Genomic DNA, 23815 nt, shown 5'->3' on the forward strand with positions numbered 1-23815 from the left:
TTCCAATAATAACACTCGTCTAATATATGATCCTAAGGCCCACGAATGTGTGGGGCAAGAATCTGTCTCATCTGATCACATAAAAAAGCTACTTATTCATAAACTGCTGTAAAAGGTAATACAGGCTATGCTGCCATTCATGTGGATGCTACTTTGGTTGGTACTACTTAAACATTGTGTGGTCTATTACAGCGAATTATGTGCCTGGCCACACAGGAATGGTTTAAGGAATACAAATGACAACATACAGGACCTAAAGAATGAGCTGGTAGCAGCACACCTTCAGAGGTCTTGTCCAGTCCATGCTTTGATGGGTCAAAGGCAAATAATTTTTAAAGCTGTTGTCCAGGCATGAGGGATATTTAGGTATGTTGCTGGAGCTGCCTTAAAAAAAAAAAAATTATATATATATATATACTTACCCAACCCACTCCCCCTGCTGTTATAGGTTTCCAAACCGTTTGGTCTTTGCCACAGTCCTCTATTTCTGTGGTGTAGCCCCGGTGTGAGGCTCGACCGGTCACTTGCTAGGTACGTGGTGACTCCAATACAGTAGTGCTTGGTCGGGATATAGCTCAGCCAGATGTTAGGTTGTCGTGACGCCACACAGGTACGATGGCACACCTGTTTTTATTTTAGTGAGACTGGCTATACCCTTCGGCGACCTGCCGGGCTGTGAGAGGGTCACTTGGGTACTTATCACGGTGGTACGGTGGAGTGGAGTTGTGACCCACCTGGACTATTGGTACCGTCACCCATAGAAAGGGGAGATGACCCAAGGAAGGTGCAATTACCGTGTTAGGTACGGTGCGGTGGTTAGGTAATAATCACTGAGTCCTGTTACCATAAATAAACTTTTCTTTTCTTCAGGAATATTTGATACAGTGATATACAATAGACTTCTGATTTGACAGTAGACTCTAGACTGTAGTGACAGGATTTGTGCTGAGAGCTTGAGAGGTCGAATAGCCGTGTTGGCCTGGTTGCGTGCTGAGAAGTGCAGAAGAGTAGAGAGGAGGATGTCGAGAGTATCCTAACCCAATGTAGTACTGTGCTCTGCCGGAACTTTAGAAGTAAAATAAGGAGAATGTCCTTTAAACACCAACATCCAGATAAAAGTAGTGCGGCACTCGTTCCTGATCCAACAATATTTTTTATTTTATATTATGCCATACAATCATGAGATAATGCACAGAGAGGCGACAATCGTTTCGCGCTTAGACGCGCTTTGTTATAGCCCATACCCTACATGTTATGGTATGGGCTATGACAAAGCGCGTCTAAGCTTGGAATGATCGTCACCTCTCTGTGCATTATCTCACGATTGTATGGCATAACATAAAATAAAAAATATTGTTGGATCAGGAACGAGTGCCGCACTACTTTTATCTGGATGTTGGTGTTTAAAGGACTTTACTCTTTCTATTGCAGAGCACCGTGGGTCCGTGGATTGAGTCCAGGTGAGCCAGACCCTACTACTTCTTTGGTCGGTGGTGAGACAGTGCCGTGACTCCACACAGACTACTGATTGCAAAATAAGGAGAATACTTGAGAGTAGAGAGAATACTTGTGCCTGTGTTTTGACCTTTGTCTTTGCACCACCTATTGCCCACCAGTGTCGGGCGAGACATCCTAGAGGGTTAGGCAAGCCCCAGACCTTGTTACCTTGGTTGAGCAGAGTGGTCAGAGTTCTCTGATTACACCTGCACTGCGAGATAGAGTATGTAGGCTTCTAGCAACTTTTCTCTATCTGGATCAGTTCCTCTTGCTTTAGGATACTGTCCTGCACCTTTAGACTTGTTCTCAGCGTGGGCTGGGGTGATCCCTGACTTGTCCGCTCTGTGAGTGCTTAGCCCTGCATAGTGTGTAGAAGTGCTGCTTTCAAGAAAAGAGTGTCCTTGTTTCCCATGTGCGTCTGTTGACTAGACTACACTGGACTCGTCCTCTACCAGGGCACCTGGCATAAGCCAGCGCCCAACATGACTGCTGTAGGGACCGTTCTGACTTGCATCCTCGCTGAACAGAAACTAGACTAAGACTACGTGTGACTACACTTCCTCTCCCCATGTGAGAACCTCCTACAGGGTATATAATACCTGCTGTGAGTGGGTGAGAAGAGAGTGCAAAGAAGAATAGAGAAGAGAAAGAGCTCTCATTGGTGCACAGATCACAAAAACAATAACCCCTTGAGTACTACAGCTGTGCAATACATAGGTACAAGATACACCTACTAGCGACATCTAGTGGCAAAACTTAGGTACTACTTCATTACCACTTCTACTTAGAGTACAGGCTTTTGCAAAGGGTGTATAAATCAGCAACACTCGTGGTGGGACACTACATTTCTGCTAATGTCCTTTGCAAACAGAAAGTGCGCTCTCAACATAGTAATCAGCCGCTATTCAGAAGTAGTGAAGAAGTGGACCGATCAGGAGATTAGGTGGTTAGGACATCGGAAGCGGGTATACAGCTTTCTTCTTTTCAAGACATCCCCAGCAACATGGTAAAATATACCCTATGTCCAGACAACCCCTTTAATGTTACGGCTGATAGGTGTATATTTCAAATGGGAATATTATTCAGTTTTTACAATCAAGAATTTGACACACAAGTCTTTGTCTACACAATGGAAGTAAGAGCCCCTTCTCTATAAATACATGAGACTGGAGCAGTTCAGGTGCCGGCTCCTCAGACCTCCACACCTCCCATCTTCATCATCCCAGAGGTCAGTAATCTCCCTGCACAGATGCCTTCTTGCCTCTGGCTCCCACACCAATCAGTGCCAGGCAGACGGAGAACTGTGTGTTTGTTAAGGTGATAATATCTATTTAATTTACTGCACAACGCCGCTCAGCCCTTAGCTCTGATTTTATGAAGCTGAATACACAAGCACATGCCGGCGAGCAGAGTCATACAAGAATACTGCAGTGCTCACTACACGTCAGCAGCCAGACTAGCCACAAGACTCTCTTAAAGGGACACTGAACCTAGAAACAAATGATTACTGTAATCAGGGGCCAATTTTGTTGGGCTATTGTTAATCAATCTGCAGGATTTTCTGCATTCCCCTGAAACAAAGTCTTTTGGAAATCCTGCAAGGAACATAGATGCACGGGAGTTAAATCCTTACTAATCTGTCCCAGTTTGGAGTGGGTTATGACACTGGGGAGGGGTCTAACCAAGGGGCGTGGCTTAATGACCTTTTTGTCTTACTGCAGGCAGGGCTCAGGTGCGGGGCAGCCAATAGTCATACACCGCAAAGCAAGAGGAGAGGCACTTGGCTGATCTCCTAGGAGAATTCTTTATATATTTATCTGTTTTAATTTTAATATGAGACTAAATAGGATCAAAGGAGAGGAGGAGATTAAAGGAGGAATATTTTATTTTTCGTGCATTTTCTATGTTTAATGTTACTTTAAAGGAACATTATGTATAAAGTTCAAAGCTTATAAAAATATGTTTAATGAAAAGAGCTGCTCATATCATTCACATATAAGTATGTAAGTGTTCCTGAAAGGTTACAGAGCCAGAGATATGGCAGATAAAGTGGTGATTGAGGAGACAGCTATATTTGACGTCATCTGAATAATCCCATTGTAGAACAATACAGTAAGTCTCTCTCCAGTCTGAACTATGGATAATGGTCAGATCTTTTGCATATGTAGGTATGCTAGCTCTTGAGTTTACTGTCCATTTACTTATTTTCGTACCTCTACAATCTACCACAACCACCTACTGTATTTTTTAAAGCTAATATACCATTTATATCATTAAAAAGGTTTTTTATACTACCGGTCCACTTTTTAAACCACCGCCGGTTTCCTGCCATCTGCACTGGTTTCTAAAGTGTAAATTGGGCCGCTCTGTGCACTGGAGATGGGCCCAGCGCCCTCCAGGGAGGGGATATCTGTGTACTGGGGGATACCGGACCCACCTCCAGTGCATATTTGCAAATCACAAACTGGTGCAGACAGATTAATAGACTGGCCACCAGGATGTACGCACCAGTGCCGACAAGATAGTGTGAATTTTTTTAATGCTCTAAGTGGTACATTTACTTTAAAGGAAACCTTTAACCCCCGTCTCCAGTGATTTCCTATAGACGTCAGACTCGTGTCATTTACATATCGTGCATTCAGACCGTCGGGCAGCGATTTCTCAGTGGCGGGACCGGCTTCTGGAGCAGGAACTGCAGGACTGGGTAAGTATCCGGGGTGCTACCAGGAGGGTTGGACAGGCTCTGCCCCGTGTGTCGGGGTGAAAGGTTTTCTTTAAGCTTTACCTAAAATCTCCAATTTCTACAATGTTACTCTTATGCCTTGGGCATCCACAGCCCTGTCTCCACTTCACCAGTTGTTCCTTTGTAGACTACTTTTTCTGGGCAGTAACACCAGCATACTAAATCACCCCTCAAGACCTGCTGTTTCGGAGATGCTCTGAACCAGTCATGTAGCCATCACAATATGCTCTTGTCAAAGTTGCTCAGGTCCTTACAGCTTATACCCTGCTGTATATCTCGTATCCCACCTTTTGACAGATGTCATAATCAATATTATTCACTTCACTTTCCAGTGGATTTAATGTTATAACTGATAGGTGTATGAATGGTATGTTATCGGACACAGATGAAACGGTATTGCAGTAAATAATACTTGGTATGAGTAGCTGCTAGGCTGAAGACAGCATAGTATTGTACATACCTGTCCACCCTGCCAGACAGTGACAGTACCCGGTGATGGGGTCACATCCTTCTGCGTGAATGCAATCACAATGCTCCATACAGTCCAGACCATACATCCCCTCCTATTTATGAAAAAAAAAAAAAAGATAAAAGCTGCATGAATGATGGGAGAATCAGCAATGGCATGCATATGTTGTATTAAAATTTTCTATAGCTTCTTCCCATACCGGACACGCCTGGTCACAGATGTCGCCCATCCAGCCTGCAGCACACATGCAGCTGCCATCCATCGGACTGCAGGAAGCATCATTGAAACAGTGACAGGTCTGATTGCAGTACAGACCCCAAGTGCCACTGGAACAGGGAATAGAACAGTCTGTCCCTTGCCAACCTGGATAGGAAGAGATGTTTATTTCAGTGCCTAATAATGCAGTCTATAAAACACAATAGAAACATATATGTTTTCTAAAATGATAAAAGATTGCAATGTTGTGCCTTAGTTCATACTTACAAGTCTTACATTTATTATTGAAGCTATGATGCTGTGATAATCTGTTTGCCAATGGATCTAACCTGATACTGCAGAGCATTGCAAAGTTTCATAGCATTGCAAATCTGCTAGATTGGTGCTCGTTTACTGGGCCCATTACACAACCCGATAATCGTTCAACAAAGGCTGCAGGGACATTGTTACCGATGTCCTTGCAGCCATTGTTTAAACTGTATACATACCTATCCAGGCAGCAGGGCTTCTCTTCCTCTGTGCTTCTCCCCGAGTCCTGCTCGCTCCAGCTTCACAGCGGCTTGTCTCTGCTGACTGGCCGCGGCGGTCCCGGTCTGTGATTGGCCGAGCAGCCTGTCAGCTGAGACAGGCCGCTGTGAAGCTGGAGCGCGCGGGACTCGGGGAGAAGCACAGAGGAAGAGGAGCCCTGCAGCCTGGATAGGTAATGTATTCCTCTTTTCATATCTTCAGCGTTGGCCGTGCACCGCTATTACACATAGCGGTGCGCGGTGGGCGCCCGACGATTATAGGTCAGAACCTATATCAACGATCAGCCGATGACAACGATCATCGGCTGATCATTGTCTTTATTACACGGAAAGATAATCGGCGGGATAGGGCCGATTCGGCTGATTATTGTTCCGTGTAATAGTACCCTAAAGCAATAAACAGTCCAGATCCTCAATGCTCCCTTCATAGAAAAATGCCCAAAGACATTTAGCTGTTGCTGACATACCCCACCGAAGTTACCTGTAGTTACTTGTGGACAATCTAGATTCTAAGGGCCCTATTACACGGGACGATTATCGTGCAAAAAATTGTTAAATCGTTCGAATTTAAACGATAATCAGTCTGCGTAATTGCAGGCAATGATTGAAAAATCGTTCGTATGTCGTTGATATAGATCTGAATCTAAAATTATCGTTAATCGTTCGCTAATCGTAATTCCACGTTCGTTCGCTCAAGTTCCGCATTTTTTCACTAATCGTTCAGTGTAATTGCACATTGTTCATTGTTTTGCTGGGATCAGAAGGAATAAACGATCATAGTAACGATCACAATAATGATCGTAACTAACGATTATCGTTCTGTGTAATATGGTGAACAATTTCAGGTTAACGATAAACAATCTCATTTGTGATCGTTTATCATTAGTCGTTAATCGTTAAAAATCGCTCAGTGTAATAGGATCCTTAGATCCCACCCCTTCATGTTTGGGAAAAGCAAATCAACTGTATTTAAAATGTATGTGAATAAAAATATTTTGCGAAACCAAATGTTCCCTTTACGGGGGGAGTTGGTCTTCATAAATAATAGTAAAGCAACTTCTACTTGACATTATGTAACATCATCATATGTAACGTTATAGCCATCACATGGACTGGTCCTATGTTAGGGCCAGTTCACACGGAGCAAAAGCTTAGGAACTCTCTGCCGCGGAATTCTGCCTGCATCAGTGTCCCAGAGTGTCTCTATGGGAGGGCTTGTGTGCCTCCACTTCTGTCACTTTCCACCACTTTTGCTCCGTGTGAACTGGCCCTTAGTAGGATAGAGGTTAACACATCTTTCTTGGCACAATTAATATGTAAGGGCCCTTTTACACAGAAAGATTATCTGACAAAGATTTGAAGCCAAAGCCAGGAATGGATTTGAAAAGAGGAGAAATCTCAGGCTTTCCTTTATGACCTGAACTCTGTTTATAGTCTGTTCCTGGTTTAGGATTTAGATCTTTGGCAGATAATCTGTCAGATAATCTTTCAGTGTAAAAGGGCCCAAAGTATGCCTAAATATGCCAAAAATTACACCTAAAATCACTGGTCACCTGAAATCCAAGATTGAAAAATGTTGATGCACAAACCCAGCAAACTTTATAACAAAGTAAAACTGGTTTTAAAAAGTTGTCCGCCATTGTCAGATCGGAGTTCTGATGTTGCATCTACCATTGGACCAGAAAACAAACTCGCGTTCACTACATTAATAAATCCATAATTCCATAAGCAAAGTCTACAAAGGCGCACATGATAAATGAGTTTTTAATAATTGAAGAATCCTGGGATATATGCTTTGCAGTATTACAGAATAACGTTACACAAAGACCTTTTTTTTTTTTTTAGTTCTTGAAGTCTGATGAAGAATTTGTTTATTAGACCAAGAAACACATTTTATACCTTCTCTGCACAGACAAGACCCGTCCACTGGAGAGCAGGCAGCGTCATTCTTGCAGTTACACATTGACAAGCAGTCAGTACCAAATGTTCCTGGGGAACACAGCATAGAACAGTCCTGTCCCTGCAATGACAATACAACAGTTGTAATTAGGACGAGTGGTTGGGAATTTCTATCAGACACACTGCACTGCGATCTGTGGCGGATGATGGAAAGGAACCTCATGTAGTGGCAGTCATTTGTCATGTAATTTATGGTAGGTCCATGCTCTTCTCTGTAAAATAATGTGTTTTAGCTAAAATGCCACAAACAGTTGTCTGCTGGAGATCATTAAATGTGAGCAGAATAAAAGGAGCTACCGGCTAAGGCCCCGGTGTAAAGTTCAAGCCCATTAATCACACAGTATAGTGATTGGTAATAGAGAAGGAATCTGGTTGGCATTAGCGCTGAGTTAGGTATCTGACTGATTTAACTTCCTTACTTAAGTATTGTATTTACTAAGAATCCGTCTTCACTTCTCTTAGTCAACATGAATGACGATTTCTTCCCCAAAGGGTAAGGTACGAAAATCAGCCAAAGAGTAAATTTAAAGACTTCCATTTCCCAGTGCTCAATGGGTTAACTTGCCTTCTAATTGGAGAAGGACCATCTCAGAGATGGCGAACGCCGGTCATTCCTACTAGATGACAATCAAGAGCTCAGAAACGCGCCCCAATTATTCCGGCAGACGCAGTAATTAACATTTTGAACCTGATTAGGAGAGTGACCTGACGAAGGAAGATGCTGAAGAGACACAAATACCCTCCCGTCAGCGAAATCACAAAGACCTAAAGAATGCGTCGGATCAGAGCTGATGGCCTCAGAGGCGGATGTCCCCTCGGCTGCAGCTCTATCTCCATCTTAGATGACCTTCTACTTGTCCCAAATATCTACTCTGAAATTCCAATCACAAATTCTACCGCCACTGAATTTCTCAGCTTCTCGTTATATGAAGTGTTGAAAGTACGAGCTCCAGGGACCTTGCAATGCCTTACAATCAACTGTTTCAATGTAAGAGAGTGTATAGGGTTTTTCTTGGCTTGTGCCGACAAAACATACACTTAATATTTATGAATACAGGTACAGAGGCAAATGCGCTGAGGGTCACAGTCTGTTGTATTTTCTTTGTTAGCGCTGATCTGGTCACGCTGGATTTATTGGTCTAAGGTAGAGGGCAAAGGTTAAATACATTCACATCTTTCATTTAAAGTCTGTTTTGCATGGCTCTCTGGCAATGTAGTGGCTCTCAGGAGCTATATATCAAGACTCTTTCTGAATAGCCTGTTATATATCATCAACTGCCAGGAACATTTCCAAAATCAGTAAGGTACTACTAAACTAACAGGACGCCACATATCACATAGTGTTTCTCGACTTGTCATCTCCACTCCACCATGGCACTCCCATCACCCTTGCTGTCTCTGAAGAGGTACTGTGTATGCTACTGCTGCATTAGTGAGTAGCAGAAAAGTCTCCGCAATGAGGTTTTCTCTTTGTAGTAACACCTTACAGCTAGAGAGGAATCATGGGAACTGTAGTCTTTTACTTTGGTAACCCCATTGCACCAAAGGATTTCTCTCCAGAGCAAGAAAGAATAGGACATTTAGGAACAAACTTTTTGGTAACTCTCTGGATAAATGCATTACTCATTTACACATGTTCAATATCATAAAGGATGTTTGATGTTGTTTATTGGACTACAGCCTATCTAGGTGGGAGTAGTTCTTAGGAACTATAGTCCATTGACATCAACTCTGCTGTTTATAACAGTCAGTATTGAAGCCTGTATAGAAATTCTTCACATACACATGCTTATGTATGTATTATTAATATATATTTCTTTATTAGTCCATTATATTATTCATATGGGAAAGCTAGGGTGCCTTTCATCTGGAGCCATGAAGATAGTGCCCCTCAAGTGTAAAGCAGACTTGTGATCCTTCCAACACTCTAATCCCTCTCTAAGGAGGTGTGTGAGCTCTCCGGGTTGCAGCTAATTACTCCCAAGGAGATTATCATCAAGCCAAGAAATAGGACAGTTTAGTAGCCATCACCATTCTGCACACGCCGCCCCATGCACTCCTAATATCAGTGCAAGGGGTGAATTAAGTTGAGCAAAAACTTTCAAGAAGTGCAAGAGTACAGACGTTCAAAAGCTTCCAAGACTTTCTGAAGTCTTAGAAAACTGTTATACAACAGTCGTCTAGCTATAGCAAGTACTAACAAGTATAATCTATCAACCATAACATCTTTATGTAATCCACGCATATCAGACGGAACCAAAAGTCATGAACTACCTAAGTACATTCGGAAGATTGGCTCTCCGTCCTTTTAGATTACGGGGAGAATTGGAACATAGAATAACGGAGAGGTAAAACATTTGGTTACATTTCTTTGGGGGAATCTTTTTCTTTGTGCCTAGATCTGACTACTTTTGATCATAAGAGAAATCCTGGGAGAGGATCTAAGATTAATGGTTTTCTTATATTGAACAAGGCAGACTACAAGGAGCTCGAAACGTGTAAGTAATTTTTTTCAGCTTTAATGCTACTGCTGTTAGGTCATGCAATAAAAATGAAATTAATTTCAAGGTGGTAAAGAGGTAGGATAATGAATGTCATAGTTATTGGTCAAATACATAAAAGTAATGATGACATCAATAGAATATTTATTGGCTTACAGACAACTGGATGGGTCTTCTCTTTTAAATGTGCCTTGTAGGTTACTTTATACAGAGCATTTCCAACTAAAATTACTGAATATATAAGAGAGGGACAACACTGGTATCCCCATCAATATTTGACTCTTGTCAACAATATTAGAAAAGCCATCTCTTATGACATTGTATGAGAGCTCATATGATATGTAACAACTGCAGAAGTCCCAGACATTGTACGAGATCCCTCATATTATGTAATACTGGCAGAACTCCTATACATTTCCTTCACTGTAGATAGATTAATAATCTTCCCAGTATATTTTGCTTTCTGGTGTTTCAGCACAAGCCAAACCCCTGGAGAACATATCAGAAACTCACGTTATAAATGATTCAGCTGAGATCAGAGAGTGGTTGAGAAATGCACAATTCTGTTCTAATACTAAATCTACATCATATTGATTTTTTTCCCCTGACTAAAAACAGATTGCTGACCTGACGGAGACATGCAGATGAGAGTGTTAACTTCTTCTAAGTCCTGGGTCATTTTCATTACTTGACAAGGCTGTAGTTAATGTAACAATGAGCCAGCAGTATTGTGTAAAGTTTTGTTTGTTTCTTTAGCCTTGGAATATAATTTTGCCAATTGATAAAAACATAAAAGATACAAAAAGATGTAAAAAATCATACAGCACCCTGTGCAATACAACAGGGTGAAGTCAATAACAAGTCACCGAAAAGTGCAGGTACTATATAAACAGCTAAGCAGATGAGATTATTCATTATGGATGGCGAGAGACAGAGACAAGTGGGTTCAATTACAGAGCGTACATTCTGCTACCATCTACACTACTGCAAAAATCTGCATGACGGAATATCTGGACCATGAAGAAGATTCTTATCCATTTGTCATAATGAATGGCCGGTTTGTCAAATTTGCTTGATCGTACTGTATGATATAATTTGTAGTGTTATTGGTTGTATACGTGAAGCAGGTTTGCATATATAAAAGTCTATGCATGAACCCAAGTCCATGATATGCTGAGTCAATGCAATAAACCAGATGACTTCTACAAATTTTATATCACTACTGACCCCGATACATCTTTTGGAGATTTCCATTGGTCAGACATAATCAACTATGGCGACAGTGATATTCGCCATGATTTATGCCTGTTCATGGTAAATTAGGTGCAGGAGGGAGCCACCAGGGCAGGGTCTGGACATGCTGCAGCTTACTATGTAATGCATGTACGGGCTGGGTGCACCAGGGCAAAAGCTGCTTCTACTAAGCGTACCTCTGGTCTGTCTCATAGAATGGGATCCTGGGCAGTGTCGGACTGGGTTATCTGGGGCACACCAGAGGAAATGATCCTGGGGGCCCACCAATGAAGAATCAAAAGAGATAACATATCAGTCAGTGTAAATGCGGGCTCTGAGCTGGGGGCCCACCGGAGGATTCTCCGCACCTCTGGTGGGCCAGTCCGACACTGATCCTGGGAGGACAAGCCCTCTCTATGATGTCTATATACCCTAATATAGCATAGTGACTGGGCTTTTCCTTACCATACAACTCTTTCAGCCAGGTAAGTGGAATTTACTGATACTGGTGCAGAGTGTTACATGGCTTAGCTTCTTTAACAGGTGGTATACATTTTTAAGAGGTAATCTGGGACACTTATGGCAAATACACTGTAGCTCGTGGGTCATGTCATTTATACATCCTCCATTAAAATCAATGGGAATTACACAAATTGCTTTGGCTGTTATCGGCTTTCCAACCACCTCCAGCAGCCGCAGACAGGCCAGAGGGGGCTGAGGAACCTCTGATCTGAAGACAGATGTGGGTTCCAGAGGTGGGACCTAGGAGACACTTATGGCATATCCTGTGTCCCAGACTATATACCCCTTTAATGACTGTATGTAGTCATGTAGTCGAGGTTTGCTAAAGCCAAATTACTTCAGTTCTTCACTATATGATTATCCCAAGCACCACAATGTTACCCCAATATGTTATTGTATGTATAGATAAATATATACATTGATGTTATAGTTTCTGATGACATAAACCCAAAGCGGCAGTGGTCCCCCAGACAAGCGCTGCATTTCAATTACAGTACATACAATAAAACAGAGAATATAATTCTAATGGATCTTACCATCATACATCTCAAACATTTAAATAAGACATTATACAACATAAATAAAGCTAATGATGTGCAAAGTGAGCAGAGGGTTCACCTTGCAGCCCCGAGGCCCTAGGTCTATATATCCTTCCCTCATATTCAGGCCTGCAGCCAGAAACAGAGGACATCTTTCAAGGCAACATGAGGACATTACATGGCCCAGAGAGCTGGCGAGACTTTCAGTCTAAGGACGCAAAGGTTTATTTCTCTCCTGCTATTCAAGTGATTCAAGAGATGTAGTTCTTATTTCATAGCGTGCATTATTATTTGTAGTTTAATACAACTTTATAATGTAAATTGAAAATTAGACTGTAAAATGAAGCAGTCAGCAAAAAGAGCTATTTCAGTAATGCTTTACAAATTGCATATGGATGAGCTATATATTTTTTCTCTGTTGATTACTTATATATATATATATATATATATATATATATATATATATATATATAACAATAGAGATAAGGCGGCACTCCAGGAATTAGTGAATAAAGCAGTGAATTTATTCACCCATCAATACAACGTTTAAGTTTCCCAATGAATCCTTTTTCAAGCAACACGTTGTATTGCACATATTGAAACGTTGTATTGCACATGATGGGTGAATAAATTCACTGCTTTATTCACTAATTCCTGGAGTGCCGCCTTATCTCTATTGTTTTCTGCATCAAGTGGAGTCGGGGTCTGACTTTGTGGAGGCTGTTCACCCACCTGAGCTATTGGCGCACAGTGCCGTCTACACACCCACTATTTGCTATATATATATATATATATATATATATATATATATATATATATATTTTTTTTTTTTTTTTTATATTTAATCATTGCTCCCCTGTGTGTGTATGTACACCTATCTATATCTATCTATACAATCATTGCTTGTGTGTGTGTATATATATATATATATATATATATATATATATATATATATATATATATATGTACACACATACATACAGTGGTGCCTTGGGTTACGAGCATAATTCGTTCCGGGTCTGTTCTTGTAATCCAAATCCACTCTGAAACCAAAGCAAATTTTCCAAAAAGAAATCACTGAAATGCAGACAATTGGTTCCACACCACAAAAATAATGATTTTTTTTAAATAACAGGTAAAACAAATGAAACAAACAATGAGAAACAGCTGAATATAAGTTACTGCACAGTATAGCAATCAGCATGTGGAGTATTAATAAGTGCATAAACCTGAAAAAACAGCAGCAGTTTGAAGATACAGGATGGAACTCCAGATCCCCATAATGCAGTAATGCTATGCAGCCCATGCCCCTCCCCCACTCCCGCTCCCATCCAGTACAGGGAGCTTTTAAACCAAAGCAATGCTCTTAAACCAAGTTACAATTTTGAAAAACTGTGAACTTTAAATCAAGGTACCACTGTATATATTTATGTGTGTGTATGTGTAGTAAACAGGGGAAATATGTATCAACCAACCTATGAGCAATTTTTTAAGCATTATTAAAATTATATATATATATATCTAAATGGGTTACGAAATTTGGTAGAGAACTGAAACTGTCTATGTAGCTTAAAGGCTATGGACACATTTAAATGTACTTTCTTTTATTCTTGCTTTGTACTTATTAGGGCACAACATTTTATTACTGTAGGTTTAATTACATTTGAACTTAATTTCAATGAAAGGTTTTTCTTATACAGCCTCTACAGTTTGCTAAACTTTGCAATTTCTACACTTGATTGTCACCTTCAATCTGCTTTGTATCTCATATTCTCTCTATTTACAGCGTGTGCGAGCTGCCCTCCAAGGATTCTCTCCCTCTTCTTAACTTGATGTCTGTCACGGCTGCGGCGTCGTCCCGTGCTCCGGGCCGCCGCCGCAACCTCCCTCTGTCCCAGGCAGCCGCTGGTGTCCATGTGAAGGGACCCAGTGCTGCTACTAGCTTGGCCCCGGGGGGCGCCTTACCTCACCCCGCTCCTGTCTCCGTCTGTCCCGGCCAGCGCGCATGTCCCCGCCTCCTAGGGCGCGCACGCACCGGCTGTCTCAGATTTAAAGGGCCAGTCCACCCCTAATTGGTGTGTACACACTAACACTCACTATAAATCCCAGCATGCCCTGTTCCTCGTGTTGGAGCCTCTACATGCTTCCCTTAGTGTTTGGCCCAGCTCCCTGTTGTTCCTGTCCGCTGTCCTTGTCCCTAGTTCCTGCCCGCTGCCTAGTCCGTTGTTCCTGTGCACTGCCTCTGTCACCTGCGGTTACGCCTATTGACCACTGCCAGCACTATCACCTGCCTACTGCTCCTGCCACACCTTGCCCGCCGTCACTAGCAAACCAAGCCAGGGGTAGCGACCTGGGGGTCGCCTGCCGCAGCAAGCCCATCCCGCCTTGCGGCGGGCTCTGGTGAAAACCAGCGGCCCCTTAGACTCCGCTCCCTGGTGCGGTTTATGCCATTGCTAGTGACGGTACAGAGGATCCACGACTCCAGGCGTTACAATGTCTAACTCTGCTACCTCTAACACTGAGTAACAGTTAAGACGATTTAGAAAATTTTTTCATTTTGCATTCAGGAAACAAATGAACAATCTCTATAGCCTTTAAACATTATTCATGTTCCCCTGTCGGCCCCATAGATGTTTTACAGCAATGTGTGTCTGCAACCCTACAAGCTAATGATAAAAACACACTTTGATCCTCCCTGCTTGTGTCCCCTGAAGAGGATGGTGGTCCTGCAAGTGCTCAGTTTGTACCCTACACCAACACAAACCCTGAGATGACCCCTCTATGGAATATTCTAGCACACTGATGAAAAAAATGTACTTGCAGAAACACGCTCAGTCTTTTTAATAGAAAATCAATGGCTTGTTTTAATATATTGTCTCCGATAATCACATGACTTCTGCATCACATAAATTCTTACCAACATTAACAGCAAATTTAAAAGGCGCCTAAGGTTTTAGGACATAGAATAAAAGGACATGGTTTATACATCATTATCTTAACAAAGGGCGATGTATTAATAAATGTATGTGCTGCAATTAGGCCTTTATTCAGAATATACTATTAATACCTTGCTCCTACTGAAGAACCTACATGAAAATTAGACCTAATAGAAAGACCAGGCAATTCCTCTTCTCCTACAAAAACAAATGCATTAAACAGGCTTCAAATAGTTATAGTAACCACACTGCTGAATAATCGACCCCATAAGTCTCTATTGGCCCTCGGACCAGTGACCCAGCTGGCTGCAGCCAGGTACTCTAATGAAGATATACACATACGGATTTACACAGCCGGCTGTTGTATGAGTGATCAGGCACAATGTAACGGAAGAGTGCCCACGGTATGTTCAACCCTACACCCTTCTCCGCTGGGGCCAAACTTGGAGTAAGCAGGTTATACACATGACAGAAGCCATTTATCACATAAAGTACTAGCCAATACTATCACACCCAATACTAGCGGTAAGGTGGCAATGTGTTATTATTTAATAAGACTAAAAGACATCCACTTATAGTAGCTGTTTATGAGATATTCAAAGTTATTTTGTCAAATAATTTTTAACACCACCAACCAAAATTGACTACTGTCATACACTGTAGGGATGCACAATGCACCGAAATATCAATACTACTATGGGTACTTAGAGAGCTTTAAAACCATACGTTGTCATGGTTTTCGATACTGTATATTAAGCTGTGCAATATCATGGCTTAACATATAGTACACTTCATAAAACATGGTGGGCAGCAAGCCGGGCACCTGCCTGGCCTGCTTGGCCTGTTCGCCTTCCGCTAACAGCATTGCTCACTTGAAATAGTCTGCATGGAGCAATCACTTGCGTGCACTATTTAGCCATTTAGATGCCGCTGTCAAAACTGACATTTAACCCCTACTGAGCATACACTGCTGATGACTGACACCAGAGATCCCGCTGGTGACAGTCATGTAACACTTTTAATGCTTCAAATGGATAAATGGATCAAGTGTCCAATCTGCAGCCTGATGAGTAACTTAAAGGGGTATTCCCGCAAGAGCTAAAAAAAATAAAATGCTCCCACCTAGTCTTACTCACCAGGTCCCCATGAGTATTTTGAGCCATCTCCCGTCTTTCTAGCTGCTTCCGTTCCATAGTTACAAGTTTTTTAAAAAGCCAAACTATATCCAACATGGAGCCGGCCAGAGAACAACGTCTCCCATCATGCAATGCTTATGTCTGGTTTGTCCATGATGTAGCAGAGCTGATATCCACAAGATATAGCAGAGTTAAGTGCACGGCATAGCAGAGTTGAGTGCACGGCATAGCAGAGTTGAGTGCGCGGCATAGCAGAGTTGAGTGCGCGGCATAGCAGAGTTATATGAGTTGTGAGGTTAGGGGGGGGGAGCTGTAGAGGCGGTTGTACCGCTGCAGGGGGGGGGGGTTGCGGTGCCGTGGGTGAGTCGCGGTGGGGGGCATTGGGAAACGGTCTTTGCCGGGGTACCGCTGGGTGGGTCGCGTGGGCAGGAATGGGGGGGGGGGGTGTTGCGGGATGGTCCGCGGGTGAGTCCCAGGGACCCTAGAGCAGGCACAGTCGGCTGTGTGTGTGGAGGGGGAAATGTCACAGCGCAGTAGAAGAGTGGGCCGTGGGATCATAGAAGCGGGCATCTTTGGATCTGGGCGGGCCGGGGAAACACAGGAGCGGGCATGGTTAGATCTGGGGGGGAGGTAGCGGGCCGGGGGATCATAGGAGCGGGCATGGTTGAATCTGGAGGGGGGTTACCAGGCCGGGGGATCACAGGAGCGGGCATGGTTGGATAGGGAGGGGATGTCACAGCACAGGGGCGAGCCGGGGGGCTGACAGGAGCGGGCATGGTTGGATGTGTGTGTGTGTGTGGGGAGGGGGTCACAGTAGCACTGGAGGAAGCTGAGGGAGACTGTAGCTATCCTCCCTCTCTTTAATGGGCTGGGTTAACCCGGCCCATTGTAGAGACTGAGGACACGTAATGCCGTCTCGGAGGGTCGGGGCCAGGAGCAGTGAGCAGTGTTGGACTGAGAGCTGATGATTCTATGCCTTTGGTGGGGGTGAATACATCTAGATAACAGCAAAACTGTGCATAATCCATAATAAATTGATATTGGAAAGATACGGGTGGGCAGCGTATTAATGCAAAAATAATTTTGGGGGGGGAATACCCCTTTAACAAGCCAGAGGTCTATACTCACTCTTCATTGCTGCTGGTGTCTCTCTGCAGGCTCAGCCAGACTCTATTAGCAGAGCAGTGATGCAGTGATTACATTGATCTATGCAATTGCTGACTTATGCACCCATTGCATTGCATTGATCAGAATTAGCAATTTGACAACTGATTATGAAAGGTCCTGGGAAGGGGGGGATTGGTAAATTCCCATAATAAAAGGTAGGGGGTCCTGGAAAACACAGATACAAACTATGGCTTTATAGGCAGCCTCAGGACTGCATCCAACTTCTTTAGCCACCGGTTGTGGTCATTTTCTGTAGGAAGTAGCCATTGGTAGGGGTGCGTGAATGCTCTTGAAACGCACAGGCCTCCCCCTGTGGGTGTTATCGCTGTGTGTGAACGCTGATGGTTTCATTAATAAAGCTGACTTCACTTTGCTTTATATTTAGTTGGACTTGATGTTTTGTTTAGCATTTTTATTACAGAAACAATGGGAGAAATTATTTCTATACAGAAGAGCTAAGAGGGCAACTATTACTGTGGATGGGGGCATTATTAGTGTATGCAGGCATGGGGGGATTTATTACTGAATAGAGGCACAAGGGGCATTCTTATTAGATGAAGGCACAGGGGGCATTATTACTGAATAGAGGCACAAGGGGCATTATTAGTATATGCAGGCACAGGGGGCACTATTACTGTGTAGGAATACAGAGAACATTATTACTGCATATTGGCACAGAGAACATTACTACTTTATGAAGGCACAGGGGGCATTATTGCTGTATGGAGACACAGGGGGCAATATTACTATATAGCATCACAGACATGGGTTGCACCGTGTCTTCTGCATGAGCCACACCAGTTAGTGGCTAAATATGAAGGGTTGACATCTCTTGTGATGTCACCACAAATCACAACCTATTCTGGGATCTGAAGCAATTATGACATCATCATCATTCCTGTGATGCCATCACATGCTCTGGTGCTTTATAGACCAATATTAGCATGGTTGTCCTTTATGCAAAATGACAAATGTATTATGATGTACTCCACACTGACATCACTCCATTGAAATCTCCAACTGTGGTGTCCCACCAAAGGTGTTTTTCTTGTCTCCTATGCACCTGTCACAAAGCTCTTTCTCTCAGGTTAAAGTGGTGATGATGTATTCTAAAGTTTCACCACTAGATGTCAGTATTTTCTATGCCTATGTATTGCACAGCTGAAGTCAGTAATGGGTTTCAAGTAATGCAGTCTAGTCTAGACACCAGAGATTACAGATGCAGCTATAGACAACCAGTTCTTTCAGTATTTCTACTATATCTACTATGCAGTGCTAAGCACTTTAAAGGAAGAGGTCCTCAAGAAACACCCTGACCCACATCGAGAACACGTCTACACAGAGCAGGGCAGTATCCGAAGCACAAGAGGAACTAGCCTGAATAGGACAAAGTTACCGTAAAGAAGGTCTACGTATCCTATCTCGCAGTGCAGGTAACTGGGACACCCCAGGACACTTAGCTACACCCAGATAACCATGGCTGCGGCTTGTAGTACCCTGACAGGACGGGTAGCTCAAAACTGTCGGGCAAAAGGTTTTCAGACCAAAGTCTAAATACAACTACAAGTAAACCTCTCACTAAAGAGTATTTCGGCAGAGTACACAGCTACATTGGGTTGGGGCTCCTCTCCTCTACTCTTCAAGCACCGCTACAACTGCATCTCTTCTATTCTACTTCTCAAGCACCTCCTTTAGCACAACAAGTTCAAGCACTAAAGTTTATGTAAATATTTATCTATTCTACAAAAGTGTATAGTATTACTGAAGAACTTCACAGTAAAGCTGTTCTATTTTTACATCACTGGGACTCTATATTCTATGCGCACCAGCACCCATACACACACCAACCGCACACCTTGGGTTATTTTCCTTCTTTCTGTGGGTGTCGGTACCAATAGTCCGGGTAGGTGGGTTTCCACTCAGGACTACCGTGACAAGAGCCCAAGGGAGCCACTACAACCCGGCAGGTTACTGACCATTTGGGGAATACTATGGGCCATATACAAAAACAGGTACCAACATCACACCTGTCTGCTGGACTAGGAACTAACATGCCTAGCCGTACACCACAGAATTGGCGTCACAGTTAGCTTAACTACTGCCTTAGTACTACACAACTTTACCAGCATGGCTTCCACAGCATTCGGAAGCATCACACCATTACATCTTGTTTGTGCTTAGCTGTCCTTATAGGAGAGAAACCTAAACTCTACTTTTAGAACTTTCTGATGAGGAATAAGTATAATGGGGGGCTGAATAAGAATAAGCGAGATGGTTTTGCATAAAGGTTAAAGAATAAGCAGACAGCAAGTGTTATGTAATATATGATAACAATTATTAATAGGTAATAACTTTACCATGATGTAATGTCGATGATAATCAGATGGGGCAGTAATTCGATTGCTTACAGGGTTTGCAGATGCTATATAAAATTCAATGGCAGTGATATTATGGCGGTTTATAATAATTATCTGTGAGCTAGACCTCTGTTTACCAGTAGAATATTAAGATCTGACTGGTTTGTATGGACTCCTGATACACTACTCTCAGATCCCAGGAGTTCATGTTTAACACGACGCCTGCACGGTCAGTTCTGGTATCTGTACACGGACTGAGGGCTGTCACACTTCAATGCACTGCAAGGCCCGCACATGTTTTATGTATTTAATCCATAGTAAAGTACTGATGAAACAGACTGCTGGCTAGTCAGTGAGGCAGGGGGGCTGTGCTGCCATTGTCATGCATAGGATGGTGGCTACAGGTGAGTCTGGGGTCCAGTCAGCACCAGCTTCTGTCCTGAGCAGGATGAAGAAAGAGAAAACTGGCAGAGAATTACAAAATTTGGAAATGCCAGAAATGTGCCTGAGGCTTGTAATGTATGCACGGCATTGTGTGTGAGGAATATGCATACATGAGACCTCTTACATCATCTAGTTCACGTCGGAGTGTTTGAAAATGTCAGGAAATGTTTTATGCATTTGTGCTACAAATAACCAACATATTTTATACAGATAAGTATAGATAAGTGGATGCACAACAAAAATAGACAGGATCCATTTTTGTCCACGTATAGTCAAAAAACAACTGGATAGAAGCCCTGCAGTTCCCAACATGAACAGTAGAGGAGCCCATGTCGCCTCTTACTGCTGCCACTCAATGGAAGTGGATACATAAAGACAAAAATATACATTTATTTTATTAAAGGTATATTACAAAGTAAGACAACATATCTTTTCATAAAACCAGGGCCGTTATACAACGGCCGTGTTTATTCCGAAAAGATACATTGCCTTGCCATGTATGGGATCCCGTCCGGAGCGTACACACATAGTATACTCTCCGGCTGGGACCGCTAGCGGCACCGCAAACAACTGACATGCAGAAAACCCTCAGTCAGTGCACACTGTGGAGCGCGCGGCTCTGGCTGCATGCTCCATAGCATGCAGTGGAGAGTTCTGATGCGGGTGCGCAGGGATGCGTCCGCATCAGAACTCTGCGGGGCTAAAGATCATTGGGCGGGTACTGCAGTACCGGCCGGGATGATCTTTTCACAGACTGGCCATTCCGTGACTCGGCCGGGTCACAGAAGGGCCGTTCTCTTACAAAGTGTAGTAGTTGCAGTTTTGAACTTCACAGACAGCGGCTGTTCTGTGAGACATCCATGTCACAGAATGTCCGCTATCATACGGCATGTGAACCTGGCCTTACAGGTGTAGTTCACAAAGGAAAAAATTATTTTAAATCAACTGGTGCCAAAAAGTGCCAGAGAGGTGAAATTTATTTCTATTAAAAAATCTCAAGTCTTCCTGTACCTATCAGCTGCTGTATGTCCTGCAAGAAATGGTATTCTTTCCAGCCTGGAGAGCAGGAGATGTTTTCTATGGGAATTGGCTATTGCTCTGGACAGTTCCTGCCACCAACAGAGGTGTCAGAAGAGAGCACCATGTTGGACTGGAAAGAGAACACCACTTCATGCAGGACATACAGCAGCTGATAAGTAGTGGACGACTTCAGATTTTTTTTTTTATAGAAGTATATTACAAATCTCTGGCACTTTCTGGCACCAGTTGATTTAAAAGAAAAGTGTTTGGGGTGAACTACCCCTTTAAGTACAGTAAGCTGGTATGATCTCTCTCTCTCTCTCTCTCTCTCTCTCTCTCTCTCTCTATATATATATATAATTTATTTTTTAAACTTTCAATTTCTATATTTATATTTTTTGTTATTAGAGTGTGTGGATATCAGTGATCTATTGACAGCTAAACAGATACCTGAATAAATAAGAGGCACAGGAGTCAGCGGGATTGTGACTCCCCTACACCCCAGCATTATACATTGGCTGTACATATGTAAAACAATTACACATGAGGATTTCTCAATGTCCAAAATCTTAAGCATGTCGATAAATTTCTGTTTGCATGCGGAGAGTGCTACTAAGCGCATAGATGATAATGCGCCATAGCGTGATTCTTTTACTGCACAAGTGTGAACACACTGAATGTACAGATTAGATCTCGGACGTCTCTGCTCGGAAAACCAAGCGACAAACAATCAGTCAAGTTGAAAAGAATGGATTGACGTATCTATCTGCTGATCTCAGATCATTCAGGAAATTGGCAAATATCTGAACAAAGTGTTTTGTGTATGCCTAGCTCGACGGGGCGTGAGGAGGGAAGTAAATAAGCAGTACAGTATGGTTGGCTACAGTTCACATTTACAGCTGCCCCAGGCTTGTTTGGATTGCCCTAGGCAAGTAATGAATTTTAGTATTGATGATTCCAGAATGTCAAACATTGGATTTCCATGAGTGAAAACTCCATCTTTAAGCTGCTCATACGCATTAGAGTTTTACTGTCAGATTTCATCATTTGTGGGCAATCACATTAGTTATGGGCACCTGCGTCTATTCTTAAGAAAAAAAAGTGGATTGGTCATGTCAGATTTGTATTCCCAGGGATGAGCGGCGTGTGAGGTGTCTGACAGATGCTCTTCCCTCCTCCCTCCATATAATTAAATGTCAAGGTGATTTAAGAGGAGGGGTGAAAACTATTGGCCAACACTTAAAAGGAACCTGTCACTTGAACAAGCCGTCTGATCCGCCAGCACCATGTTATAGGGCTGGAAACACTGAGAAGACTAATATAGTTGTAGGAAAAGTTAAAGCATTGATTGAAATCTCTGCTCAATCTGTGTTAGGAGTCCAGTGGGCGGTTCCAGTCAATGACTGACTGTTATGTCAGTATGAAGGCTTAGATAAGAAAGCTGTCACTTTACTGAGAAATAATAACCACCTCCAAACACCAGCAAGGGGTATCCAGGCGCAGCTCCGACTAAAGGTGACCCAATGTATAGGTAAAAAATGATAAAAGTTTAATACTAATTAAGACCCAATGCGTTGAGTTATGTCTCTTGAAAGAGGAACTGGTACGGTTCCGAAACGCGTTGGGTAATAATTAATATTAAACTTATAGTTTTTTACCTATACATTGGGTCACCTTTAGTCGGACCTGCACCTGGATACCCGTTGCTGGTGTTTGGAGGTGGTTATTATTGGTTGAGTTCGGGAGTGGCTGTGGTCCGCAGTTTATATTACACATGCTGTTCCGAGAGTTGTGCCTCCCTGTCAGCACAACTCAACCAGGTGAGGGTTGCCATATCAAATCCCTTCATCCTTTTTAGTCCAGCTGATTTGCCCCATGGAGCGCTGTCCTATGTTTTTCTTTTAGACTTTACTGAGAAGGATTACCCGACTGACTTCTAGGCACTAGAGATGAGTGAACTGAACCCAGCTGTCCATTAGTCATTAGTGTGCACAAGGCTCTCGAGAATTTTAGGGGTTCTTGCTTAAGCCGAGTGGCGACCTGTCAGGTCAGCACTTGTTTGCTCCTTGTTCCCCGCTCGCTGCTGGTGCTATTACATGTGTCAGCAGTGAGCGGGTAAGACGCGGGGGGGGGGGGGGGTTATTGCCCGGGTGATCGGTGATCACTAGATAGTCCGGGCAGCCCATAGAGGATAAGCCTCTCCCACTGCACGAAGCCGCGGCAGCATATCGCTGCTAAAGGTGCTATTGGTGTTATTTTGTATATTGTATAATAAAGATTTACCTTTTAGGGTGCGTTCACACCTAAAGGATACGCAGCAGATCTGCAGCAGATCCGCAGCAGATTTGATGGTGCAGATTTAATGCTGTGTTCAGTTATTTAAATGAAATCTGCTTCGGATCTGCTGCGGATCCGCAGCAGAAAATACGCTGGGGATTCAGTAAGTGTGAACGTACCCTTAAGATATCTGGGTGTGCACTATTTTATAGTGATGTTGCTTTTGTAGTATTGCATGTACAGAGACTGAATCTTTAACTGGACAAAAAATT

General features: G+C 42.9%; 1 protein-coding gene across 3 annotated transcripts in view; it reads right to left on the reverse strand.

The window, feature by feature from the left end:
* The window catches only part of MEGF11 (multiple EGF like domains 11), a 426707-nt gene that overhangs the window by 60105 nt on the left and 342787 nt on the right, over nt 1–23815 (reverse strand). For all 3 annotated transcript variants that reach the window (XM_069985852.1, XM_069985860.1, XM_069985843.1), the window contains exons 11-13: nt 7352–7472; nt 4909–5072; nt 4701–4803 (exon numbers count right to left, since the gene is read on the reverse strand). In XM_069985852.1, coding sequence (XP_069841953.1) covers nt 4701–4803; nt 4909–5072; nt 7352–7472 — 388 coding nt within the window. The remainder of the gene's footprint in view (nt 1–4700; nt 4804–4908; nt 5073–7351; nt 7473–23815) is intronic.

The sequence above is a fragment of the Dendropsophus ebraccatus genome, chromosome 1 (assembly GCF_027789765.1).
Source record: "Dendropsophus ebraccatus isolate aDenEbr1 chromosome 1, aDenEbr1.pat, whole genome shotgun sequence".
Taxonomy (NCBI): Eukaryota; Metazoa; Chordata; class Amphibia; order Anura; family Hylidae; genus Dendropsophus; species Dendropsophus ebraccatus.